The sequence below is a fragment of the Planococcus citri genome, chromosome 3, assembly GCF_950023065.1.
Source record: "Planococcus citri chromosome 3, ihPlaCitr1.1, whole genome shotgun sequence".
In the NCBI taxonomy this organism is placed as follows: domain Eukaryota; kingdom Metazoa; phylum Arthropoda; class Insecta; order Hemiptera; family Pseudococcidae; genus Planococcus; species Planococcus citri.
Window position 1 is genome coordinate 43,812,731 of NC_088679.1, and position 12,042 is coordinate 43,824,772.

At 32.5% G+C, this 12,042-nt stretch overlaps 1 protein-coding gene across 5 annotated transcripts in view; it reads left to right on the forward strand.

The window, feature by feature from the left end:
- Window positions 1–12,042, forward strand: part of LOC135838419 (octopamine receptor Oamb-like) — a 117,003-nt gene that overhangs the window by 86,860 nt on the left and 18,101 nt on the right. For all 5 annotated transcript variants that reach the window (XM_065354048.1, XM_065354051.1, XM_065354052.1 and 2 more), the window contains one exon: window positions 4,380–4,915. In XM_065354048.1, coding sequence (XP_065210120.1) covers window positions 4,628–4,915 — 288 coding nt within the window. In that variant the 5' untranslated portion in view covers window positions 4,380–4,627. The remainder of the gene's footprint in view (window positions 1–4,379; window positions 4,916–12,042) is intronic.

Below are 12,042 nucleotides of genomic sequence, written 5' to 3' on the forward strand. Positions count from 1 at the left end.
CTGTCGTTTTGCATACATGCTCGCTCGTTTATATTCTGTGTATTATTTTAATGTTCGGTTTATCGATCCTCGCCACTTCTTAAATGATGGTAATATTTTTGTCGTTTTTACCGAGCCCATCGCGTTAAAAAATTTCATGTCGAAAAAAAAACGTAAACTTGAATTCATCTACGCGATGCGAAACGATGCGTAATTAATTTCGAAACAACCGTGATAGGTCTTTTTTTTACGCAGAAGGTGGTAGGAGATAACGCGGGGTTCGTTTTATTTATAATTTTTTTTTCGATTTTTTTTTCCTCAAGCTGAACCAAAATGTGTGACAAAAACGTGAATGGGTTTTCGGTTGAATTTTTTCTTTATTTTCGAAAGCTAGGTAGTGTTTAATTCAGTCATGTCAGAATTATTGTGTTTCTAAATGTGATTTTTAAAGTGGCCAGAAACGTCTTTTCCAAAATAATTACCTACACATATACCGGTCGTTTGGGTTTTTCGCCGGCTTGTACGCAATTTTTGTATAATTTTGAAAAATTTAGAACTTGACCAGGGCTCTCAATTTTCTGTTTGAATGACTGACATGTTTTTGAGAGCCGTAGTACTGTTCTTATTCTCGCTCTGGGAGGAAAAAAAATGATCGAAATCCATGATTGACGAGTAACCGAAAGGCGCTCAATGCTCATTAAACAAGAGGTGAGTGGGATGTTTAAAAATTCATTAGTTGTAAATTTTTTCGATGTTGGACAAAATTGTAAATTCGTTCAGATCTACGAGTATTTTCTTGAAAGAGAATTTGTTCCTTCAATGTCCAAGATAGGCAGCTTGTTCATCTACATTTTTAGCGCTAAACCTGTCAGATACTTGTACCTTAGGATATCTGAAGCTGTACCTATTGTCGATTTCTTGTTCATTTACATCCTACGTATTCTATATCGGACTCACTTTGAAAATATTGTTAGGTACAATACTGCTTATAAGCTACTCACAATCAATTGGCCTTTTCCACGACAATTTTTGTTAAGCGATACTTGAACTTGAATTTTGATATGTTGGATTGAAATTGATGAAAAAAAGTTGCATAGCTGAAAATAGGAGATTGAAAAAGCTTTAAGCTGAGTAAGCATGACACGGCCTTTCATCTAGATTGTGATGCTTACCTATGTCATTTTTTGTTTAGCATCTTGTAGTCTTTGAGCGTACACGGTTACGCAGGTCGCAGATGCCTATTTGAAAAAGAATTTTCATTTTTTACGTCAGATTATTATTTAAATACCTATGTAATAATTTATTGATTTTTACTTCTCAAATGAATTCAGTTTTTAGCTACTGACATACGTAGTTGTAGGTATTTTTATTCAATGTTTCAAAAATATGTTACCTGTCTAAAGTGCTCTGTAAAATTAAACTACGTTTTCAAGTTTTTCGAAGTCTCTTATCCAAGTTGGTCAATGACTTTGAGAGCCCGGACAAACGGGTCAATGACCTTAAGAGGCCAGACAGGTAAACAGACGACTTTGTACAGCTATGCTATACAGGTACTCAGACAACCTCGAGAGCCCATATGGGCAAACACCATGAGAGCCTAGACAGCTGTAAGTCAGTGACCTAAAAAGGCCAGTCGGACGGGTCAATGACCTTAGGAGGCCAGACAGGCAGACAGATAACGTTGAGAAGCTACACAGTTACGTCGTCAGTGACCTTGGGAAGTCAGACAGATGGGTCAATGACCTTTTTAGAGGTCAGATAGGCAGATATACAACCTGGGGAAGTCAGCCAGGCAGATCAATGACCTGCAGTAGCCAGACAGACGGGTCAATGATCTTAAGCGGCCAGAAAAGTAGACATATGTATAACCTTGGGAAGCTAGAAAGGTAGGTCAGTGACCTTGAGAGTCCATGCAGATGGGTCATGACTTTAAAAGGTTAGATTGAGCTAACAATTAACAAGAATATTATCACACCATTATCAAATAATTGTTCCAACACTGTTTTCGGCTTTACTTATTTTCGAACTTCGTGATCACAAAGTATCAAATTCAATAAGTATTGAAATAAAGTAATTTTATTTTATTCATTTATTTTTTTTATTAATTCAATAAGTATTGAATTTTCAACATAAGATCCTCATCAATTTGAGTGAATTGTTTTGAATGAATTACATGATTTTTAAATCATTTTATTTTCATTTTTGATCCAAGTCACGTCGTATTTCTTAAAATAATGTACCTAGGTGATTTTCATTTTTTATTCAACAATAAAATATTTTCAATTTTTTTTAATTGAAATTTTTCTGAGTGTAAGTATATTTTTTCAAAAACATGATTTTTGATTATTTTTGATTCATCAATTTTATTAATAGTTATCTGTTTGTGTCGAAAAAAAAACCGATGTCACTGCATTGACGATTATCTTGAACTATCTTCAGCAGGAGACGAAGAACAACAGAAAAATTGAACATGAAAAACTCGCAATTATGATTTACCTGATTTATAGTGAAAAATATTCATTTTTATAATTTTTTTCATCAGTTCTACTTTTGAAATCAAAACTATCCCCATTTTTTCAAATTAAGGCAGGTAAAAATGAACTTGCGAAAATGGACATTTTCCTTGTTTTTGAACTATTTTTCCTCCATGTTTCATAAAATAATCGTACATTATGAAAAGTTTCCAGAAAATTACTTCCAATTTCGGTTTTTCATGCCTAAAAATCTGGTTTTAGCACCTGGAAAAATCATGGCTTCGCCACTGTGCGTTATTCGCTTCTTTTTCCCCCTCGTTTAGTGCACTTCTATACTCAGTCGGTTAAATGCATAAATATGAATAAGTATCTCGGTATGCAATGCATCAATAATTATGATTATGAATTATTATATGTACTATTTTATGCATGAATACCTACTACATAATAATTATTACCTTGCGAGACATATGGAATATTTATACTACAACATCGAATGGAAGTCAAGTACCTACCTATAAAGTAATGGTTAACGTGCAGATGAGAGAATGTTTTTTTTATCTAAGTACCTACTGAAGATATTGGTCAACAAGATAAACTCAGTTCTTTCATGAAGAGACGCTGAAATGAAATACTAGTATATGTACTACCTCGTACGAGACATAGATATTCTTCAGTTCAGTCATATGGCTTTTGAAAGTCAACACTTTATGATAGCTATACTTTTTATGATACAAATAGGTGTTTTGATATAAACGTGTGTTGTTTAAAATTGCCTGCTGCAAAGTTTAAAAGAATGTAGGATAAAAAAAAACCACAGCATCTCTTATTTTTATTCAGAATTTTGTCTCGATATACGTATCATACGTAGGTATTTTAAGCATGTGGAAGGTTTTTTTTTGTTAATAAATGAATGCAGCTTTTGTTATTGTGTTGGCGTTTTTAATTTAGAAAATGCATATTCTTCGGTTTACATCTAAAATGTAGATAGGTAGGTACGTATGATCAATAATTTGTTAAAACGTTACGGTACCCATATGAAGTTGAAATTTTTTGCGAAAAAGAAAATGGTGTTGTAAAAGGTGTTGAGATATTTCAACAATATACCTACATCTAGACCTAAGTATAATTTGTGTTATGAAAGTTACTTTGGTAAAAAGACTAGATAGATACATAGTATATTCTGACAAAAAACGTACACTAATAGGTAACCGAGTTATCAGATGCAGGTACTTCGACTTGGCCATTTTCACAAAAAGAATAAACTTACTTTGTTTCATTTGCAGCGAAATCTTCAATGAAAGAAAGATGCGGATTGGGGTAGGTAGGTAGGTATGTGTGTACGTAGAATGACAGAAAAAAGAAAAAGAAAAAAATACTCGCAGGAAAATTATAAATTGACTTTGTAATTTTGGTATGGACGCTTTTCATGAACATAGTTGGTGCTATACTCGTGTTCGTTGAGACCCGTTTACGTTATAAATTATGCAATTTCTTATGTATAAAGACGCGTTCTGCGGAGGATTTTCATAAAGAAATTGCATACGTCAAGCACCTTAAATGATGGCGAATTTAACCAACATTTTGAACGCATTATTAATGCGTTACTTACCGTAGAGAAAATGCTAAAAGGGGCGAAATATGTGGACAATTTAAATTATGAACGTTCAACATTTGTACCGTTTGTTCTTCGAGCATTTTTTCCGCCCTTTCCTTTCCTTCTAAAACTAATATTATGCCTAATAAAAAGGAATCTTGGGTTTGCCAACTGCCATTTACTAGATTTAAAAATATCTCGAATGCCTAACGTTTTATAGCATTTCAGAATATTCTTTATGATACAATTTTTGAAATTCTATACTAAACGTAAGATTACCTACCTACTCCATCGAAAGATTTATTATGTTGCTTTTTTTTTGGTTTCAGATTTTGCTGTCATCTTTGTGGCTCATCAGTCCATAGAAAACTTCATCGAAAAGATGATTCCGACGTACAAAAAATTCGTCAATTTCGTCTTCAATATTACGTATTCGTGACGTTTCTACGATGCTGTTTACAATAAATGTGCGGATTAAATGTAGAATCGAGCGGTAGTTTGTTTCGCGTTAAACATGAGATAGGCCTAATTAACGATATATTGGCTGGTGTCGTGGCAGAGTGTTCTGCGTACCAAAATGACTTCCACCGAACATTTTACTGATAGATTTGATAAAGAAAATGATCCTTGTGATATTTTACTCGAGTCGATTGATTGGACGGATGTCAAATCCATCATAACGTTGATATTTTTAATGTTCATCGATTTAGTAGTGATTTTGGGTAATACGATGGTTATAATGGCCGTTTACTATACGACAAAATTACGATCGGTTACCAATTTGTTTATCGTATCGTTAGCGGTGTCCGATTTGCTAGTCGGCGTGTTGGTGTTACCATTTAGCGCAATGTGGGAAGTATATAAAGTGAGTTATTTTTCCTACGATAATTTATTTTTGTAGATACATTGTTTATTTATTTATTTGTTTGTTTATTTACTTTTTTTGTGAATCGTGCTTTTATAAATATAGAGTATAGGTATAGAAAATAGAAATATCGGTTGTGGGAAGTTTCCCATTTCGTGATGAAAATCGAATTTTTTAGAACAAAAAGGAAAAATTGAAAAAAAAAGAAATAAATGATGGATTTTGGATAGGTAGGTATATAGGTACTTTTGTTCAAAGAAAAAAAAGGAGACATTTTTACTTACCTACATGCGATGAAAATGCAACATCAGCCTTTTTTATCAACCATATATCTTGAAATGATAAAAATATTAGTTGGTCTTCTTCTTCTTCCTCTTCTTCTTAATGTCAGTCATTGCCATCTCCACGTGCAGTTTACAAAATCATAGCGAGTATCTATCCTAAGCTAAACTGGGTTATAAGTACAAGCTAACACTTTTTTATGTTGTTGTGCTTCTTTCACAATTCGCACTGATTTTACTTGAAGGTTTACATGGAGAATTCCCATTCACGTCATAATTTCCCTCTGCTTGTGCTTGCCTGATTCCAATAGTGTACGTAGGTGTTCAAACCAGTTAGATTTACAGCTTTTTTCGATGCTGTCAAGAGATGTCGTAGGTATCTACTATTCTCTGTTAATTCATTGTAGTGCGAAGTAGGTCGTTGAATATAGTTTTAAATAAAAGTACAGAAGTTGAGAATTTCAGATGTGATTTAATTTACGATTGATTTAAGAAAACAACCTCGCGATTTTGGCGTAACCATATTTAACCTTTTGAGTGATGAGGTGGTTGAAGTTTAGTTTAATGTTAAGTTGAATCCCTGAAGTCGATTCCATGTCAAATCAGCTCGGTTTTTGAATTAAGTACCTACTCTGATTTTATTTTATTTTTAAAAATTTTTTCGTGATAATGCCTAATTTTGGAATCTAATTACTTGAGACTGCTGTAACTTGGCGGAAATACTTTTTTGGCGCTTTAATAGAATTATTTAGAAAGAATATTTGTAAAAAAATTTAAAAGCTCAAAGTTGAGCTTTTTTTGAAAGCTCAATTTTCTAAAGCTTTCCAAATTTCGGAGCTATAATTTAAAAATATCCAGGAACAAAACCGGAGGGGAGGGAGTACAAAACACCTGAATTTTAGTCAAAATGTAAGAAAAATGTCAAATATCGTGTGACATATCGTTTCATATTGGTTTTCAAAAACGCTGAGTACGAAAATCAACTTATTTTTTTGATTCAACCCCTTCAACGACCCACTTCCCTCATTGCTTCCTCAACATTTTTGAAAATTGAAAAAAATCGTGTGAATACTTGACAAATACCAACTTATTTTTTTGATTCGGCCCCTTTAATGCCCATATTGGCCCCAGTAATTTTCTTAAAATATTAATAATAGTGTTACATGTGATTATTAGTATCTATCTTGCTGATTTGATAATCACAATAAACAAACTATGTATCTAATCTGAAAATTTTTGCAAAAAATTTAACAAAATCCCATTAAATATAACTTAGTTTTAAATTATATTATCTACATACATACGTATAAGTACATACATAGTAGTACAACATCTGCTTTTCAAAACATTTTTTGCTCTAGTTACATCAGCTCGTTATCCATTTCAAAATTTTCTAAACTATCTTCTTTTGCTCACAATGGTGAAGCGTGGCTACATTACTACCGTTTTTTCGGGCAAAATAATTGGAAAACAAGGTTAAGTAGGTACCTACATTCATATTTTTTAGCATTCCCAAAAATTTTGTAAACCTTAAGACACACAATTTGTTCAATTTTCTAGAAATTAAGGGAACCAGTATAAGGGACTTGAGAATGATCAAATCAAAAAAAAATGAGTTGATATTCGTACTTGGTGCTTAAAAAAAAAAAAACGAGCCCCGCTTTCTTACTCCAAGATGGCTGGAGAGCTAATGATGGCGATTTTCTTTTTCCTTCTTTCTCAATAGTTACATGAGGAACCTACAAACATTTTTTGAGAAAAATCAAGTATATCTTCCTATCTAAACCCAAAACCGGATTGATTTGACGAGGGATGCTCTTAGCTAATTCTATGTACAGCCAGATAAAAAAATCTTTAACATTGTATCCATCTGCAATGCTAATGAAGACGTGAACTGATTTGAATAAAGATTAAATGTGTTTCAAAGGTCATTAAATTTTATAAAGAAATCTCCTCGACGCATGCATGCGCAGCTTTGAAATTCCATGTGGTGAGATATGTAGACCATAAAACTACATCAATCAATTTATTACCTCAAGTTTTCCCATTAAGAAAATTTTATTTTACGACTTGCCAAAAATAACGTGAAAAGCGAAATTAATGCCTTTTAAGAAAATATATTGGGCGTAAAACGTGAAACTATCCCACGGTGCCTATCTGAAAACGTATTCGCCGAACAAACTTAATATCTCTGTAGGTATATGTGAGTTTACAATGTATAAATCAACAGTCAATCAATTCCAATGGTTTTCGTCGCAGGGGTTCATTTTCTCTAGAATCTGTTGCATTGAAGATATTTTTCAAATTTTTTTTTATTCTTCCCACATTTCTCCCTATATAGTAAAAGATTCTTTCGCAAAACGAAGAAGAAAAAATACGTACGTAGTATAGGTAGGTATCGAAGTGTAGCTAGCAAGAATCGTATAGCTCGATTGGTTATTTTGAAAGTTTGTGCGGACCAAATAGAACTTGGATTCAAAGCGATAGAGTCAAAGTAAAAAATTTATCGAAAATGTTATCAAATAGGTGTAAGTTCAAAGTACGTCTCCGCTACCTGAGTGAAGTAATAAATTTAATGGATGGAAAAATTACCCAACTCACTTGAGCTGAGAATCGTTCTAGACTTAGACTAGAATGATAATATATGTTCAAAGTTTTGCTGCTTTGTTGGCAAACCTTCTTGTATCAATTTTTTTTATTGTTTTTCTTGAGCTTAGATATCGTATAAGAAACGTAATGTATTTTATCTTTTCAATACATTCACTTATTGTTTTTTATCTTGAAACTATATAATCGGCAATCGTGCAAAAAGTGATGAAGAATTGAAATTGGATTCATTCCTTTTGTTTTTTCTTCTTCTTCTTCATCTTACCCCCTTCGCTTTTTTTTCGCATTCTGCACAACGTCTAATCTACCCCCGCATATTGCTGGTTTAAAAAAATCAACTTCGATAAACGACCTGTGCAAAGTGAAATGCTAAGAGAGGTGTTCATTCGAAAAGATCCAGTGGTGAGTAAAATAATCGGAAAAGCATTGCCTTTCCAACCTCTATTATTGTGGAAAGTACAATATGTTGCGGTTTATAGTTGGCCATATTACTAGACGTTTACTGCTTAGTGCCTATCAATTTCTTATCGGATGGATAATAATTATCTATTAATTTTTTTCGCCAATTACTCTTGTCAAATTGAATTAAAAATGCACCTTTGCTAAATCTCAGCACTTTTAAATTAGGTACCTACCTAAGTTTTTCACTTCATTTTGTTAAATTTTTTTTAAATTTTAAAATACACATTTTTTCGCAAAAGCACGTACCCTAGATACTTGCTAAAGATTATATTGGAAAAAACGAGATTTTTTTTTAAAAAACTGATCTCTTTGAGACCACCTTATATTACAAAATTCTTTTCGTTTTAATGGTAATTTGAATTTCACCAATTATTGTTCATTCGCACTAAGTACTCGTACGTATAAGCGAGCAAATTTTCTTTAAAATTTTGGTTACTGTGTATAGCTCGTCTCCAAATACCGATATGCAAATTGAATATTTCTCATCGCAATTGTAATACAGCGAAATGTTTGGCGAACGGGTCGCGACATTTTAAATTTCCAAATTCTTACGCGTGAATTTAAATTGTCTCATTATTTGGCGATTTGCGCGTAATTACCGAGGCTTAATTTTAAATCTTAATAAGTTTGCAAGAAGTATGGCGAAAAGTGTAAAAAGAAAACCTCGAAGACATCACGGCGAAGTACCGTTTTAATAATTAACAACGTCATCGTGGTGGAAATATTTAGATATAAAAATCCTGGATTCAGTTGACACGAATTTAAATTTCGATTTTTTTCAAATTAATTTTAACGTTTAGATAAGTAGGTACAAATACATTATTAATTCGTAGTTTATTTAAAATTCAAACTTTCGCCCGACTAAGGGTGTATGGGAAAAAGAAAAACTATTCTAACTGTACCGAGGACGGAAACATTGGAAACAGAATTTCTGTTTTGTCGTTCTACTTACGTTATCTGTAGCTTATGATTAATTGCGATTCGATTCAAAAATAAACCTACAAGCTCTTTATCTGCAAACAAAGTTAATCCAAGTATTCTAACATGATAAGATTTAACTAGAGGTAGGTAATACGTGATTTATAAGAGGCAACTTGTCTTTATTACACTGTGTGTGTGTGTATGGTTAATATTGTTGATTTAGCTTGCGCCTTCTTCCATGGTTCGACTTTTATCCTCCAGCGTAAGGACATATCATGTTGTAGGTACGACGAAGACGTAGGTACCCATTCATGCGGTATCTTGTACCTACCTACTTACCTACTCGCATTTATGGGCTAAATTTCAACGATTTAAAAAACCTGAAAAAAGTTTCGGTAGGTAATGGAATTTTTTGGATCATCTTGTTATTTGTTACACTCACTCATAGAAAACTAAGATCTTAGATCTCCAAACTAACAGTTGAGAATCTAACATTTCTACTTGAGTAAAATTTAACAAAAACTTATTTTGCGGAGATACCTACTCTATATTGTTAAGGATTAGTTGGAAAATAATTTTAGTGTCACAAAGTTTGAGAGAAAATCTACAAGAATTTACATTTTTGAGTTTTTTCTGTGATTAGTGATTTTGGCATTAAAATGACACCTCCTGGAGATCGGACGCGTGGTATATTTATTATTTGGTTTGTTTGTTTTTAATGGCACTCTTATAAAATATGAACTATAGGTAACCAAAATATGGCTGGAGGCTCCAGAACGGCTTGAAAACACTCCAAATGTACTCAGCTTGTTAAGATTAGGGTAGGTATAAAGTTTTTAGCTGTTCAACTTCCCTGCGTCAAGCTTTGTGAAATTTCAACTTTCGAAAATCTACTGGAGGCTTCAGAACTGCTGAAAACGGTTCGAAATCGTTTCAGATCGATTCGAGGGTGTGGTCAAAAGGAGGATTTTGTACTCGTAGGTCAATTTTGTGAAATGATTTTTTCGCATTTTTTGTCCAAATTTGATTTTTAAAAATTCACCAAAAATTGAAAACTTGAAAAATGCCCTTGAGCAACCGATACTTTGGCTGGTGACGTATATTTTTTTCATGCTCTTTCAACGTGGCTTTGTTCGGTTCAAAAAATTGTCTGCTTGTTGGGATAATCCCTTTGTAAGTCGTTCTTTTTTTTTTTGAAAATTCATTCTCAATTTTTTCATTTGTCCATTTTTCAATATTTTTTTACGTTTTCCCGATGTTTGAAAAAGTACCTACTTAAGTACCTAAGTAAATTGTTCATTTTTTAAAATTCCATTTTCTTGTTTTTTTTTCTTCTAATTTTCCAATGTTGATCACCCCTTTTTTTCATTTTTTGCTGTTTTTTTATTGCTTCGATGTCTTTTATTTCTTTAATATTAGGTTAGATAAGTATTTATTTTTAGTTTTTTCAAAACTTTCCAAGCAATTTATAGGATTTTAGAAATATTTTTTTCCTTTTCAATTTCTCTTCTTATTCTATGCATTCCCTTATACTAATTATACCACTTTCATTTTTTTTAAAATTTTATCAGGATATTTTTTCCAACTTTTTTGTAATATTAATACCTATTTATTTGTTGTTGTTTTTTTTTTCATTTTTCGACATCAAAATTGTTCTATATTTTGAATTGTCATTTTTTTGCGTGTTTCCTTTTCAATCAATTTTTTTTAAGTAAGTATTTTAAGTTCTGTAATTTTTTTAATTCATGGAATTTTTTGTCCTGATTTTTTATTTTGCTTACCTAGGTAAAATTAGTATTTTTTTGTAATTCTATTAGTAGTCGTCATTTTGATTGATTTTTTTTTCATTTCAAAGTTACATTATCTAACCTTGGGATTTTTTTCGTCGTACAGGATGCCCAGAAATATCGAACATAGCTGGCGAGAATTTTCGCAAAAAAATGTCGGTTGGAGCGCTGAGCCATATCAAAACACATTGATCAATGTCACCAACCCACATTTTGTTACAAAAATTTTCGCCCAGCTATGCCCAATATTTCTGGGGATCCTCTATACCTATACCTACCTAATTTTCATCATTTTTCATTTTTTTTCATCGCCTTTTCTTGGACTTTCCTAGTGTCTTTTCGGATGCTCGTCTACTTGGAAAAAATAAGCTATGGAAACGTGAGAGGTTCGTTACAAAAAGTAGCCTATGGAGGTCTCCGCCCGTAATTTTCAATTTTCTAGTATTCATGTACCATGTTTGAGGATTTTTGTGAGGAGGGAGAATCACAAATTAATGTAAGTTGAATTACCTATTTAAATTAAAATATAAGGTGTTGGAAAGGTGTCTGATGTGGTGCTGAATTTGAAAAATACAGCCTTCACACAAATTTAATGTCTTCAATGTCTTCAAATCAGCATCATTTCAGGAATACCTAAGCTTAAAAAAATAAAGTTGACCTTCACCTCAAGAGTTCTGCTTTGAGCTTCAAGTGCAACCAGTCTTTAGATATGAGGGATTATGAACTGTAAATTTGGGACAGTACCTAGCTACCTACTGAGCAATCGGAGCCTCCAACTTGTGTTATTTTAAAATAACCATACGGAAAATTAGGGTATTTAATCTTTCTTTATTAGCGTCTAGCATTTTGAAATTAGGTACCACCTCAATAATGAACTCTGAAAACAGATTTTTTCTACTCGAACGTATCTACATGTGCGCAGTAAATATATAAAACAATGAAAAAAATTGATCCCTGAATAACTATTATGTCAGCACTCTGTACTTCGTACGTTGGATAATATGTCGACATCTTTCTTTCTTTTTTTTTGCTTTTTTGCTTCATTATAAAAGCAATTTTTAAAAAAACG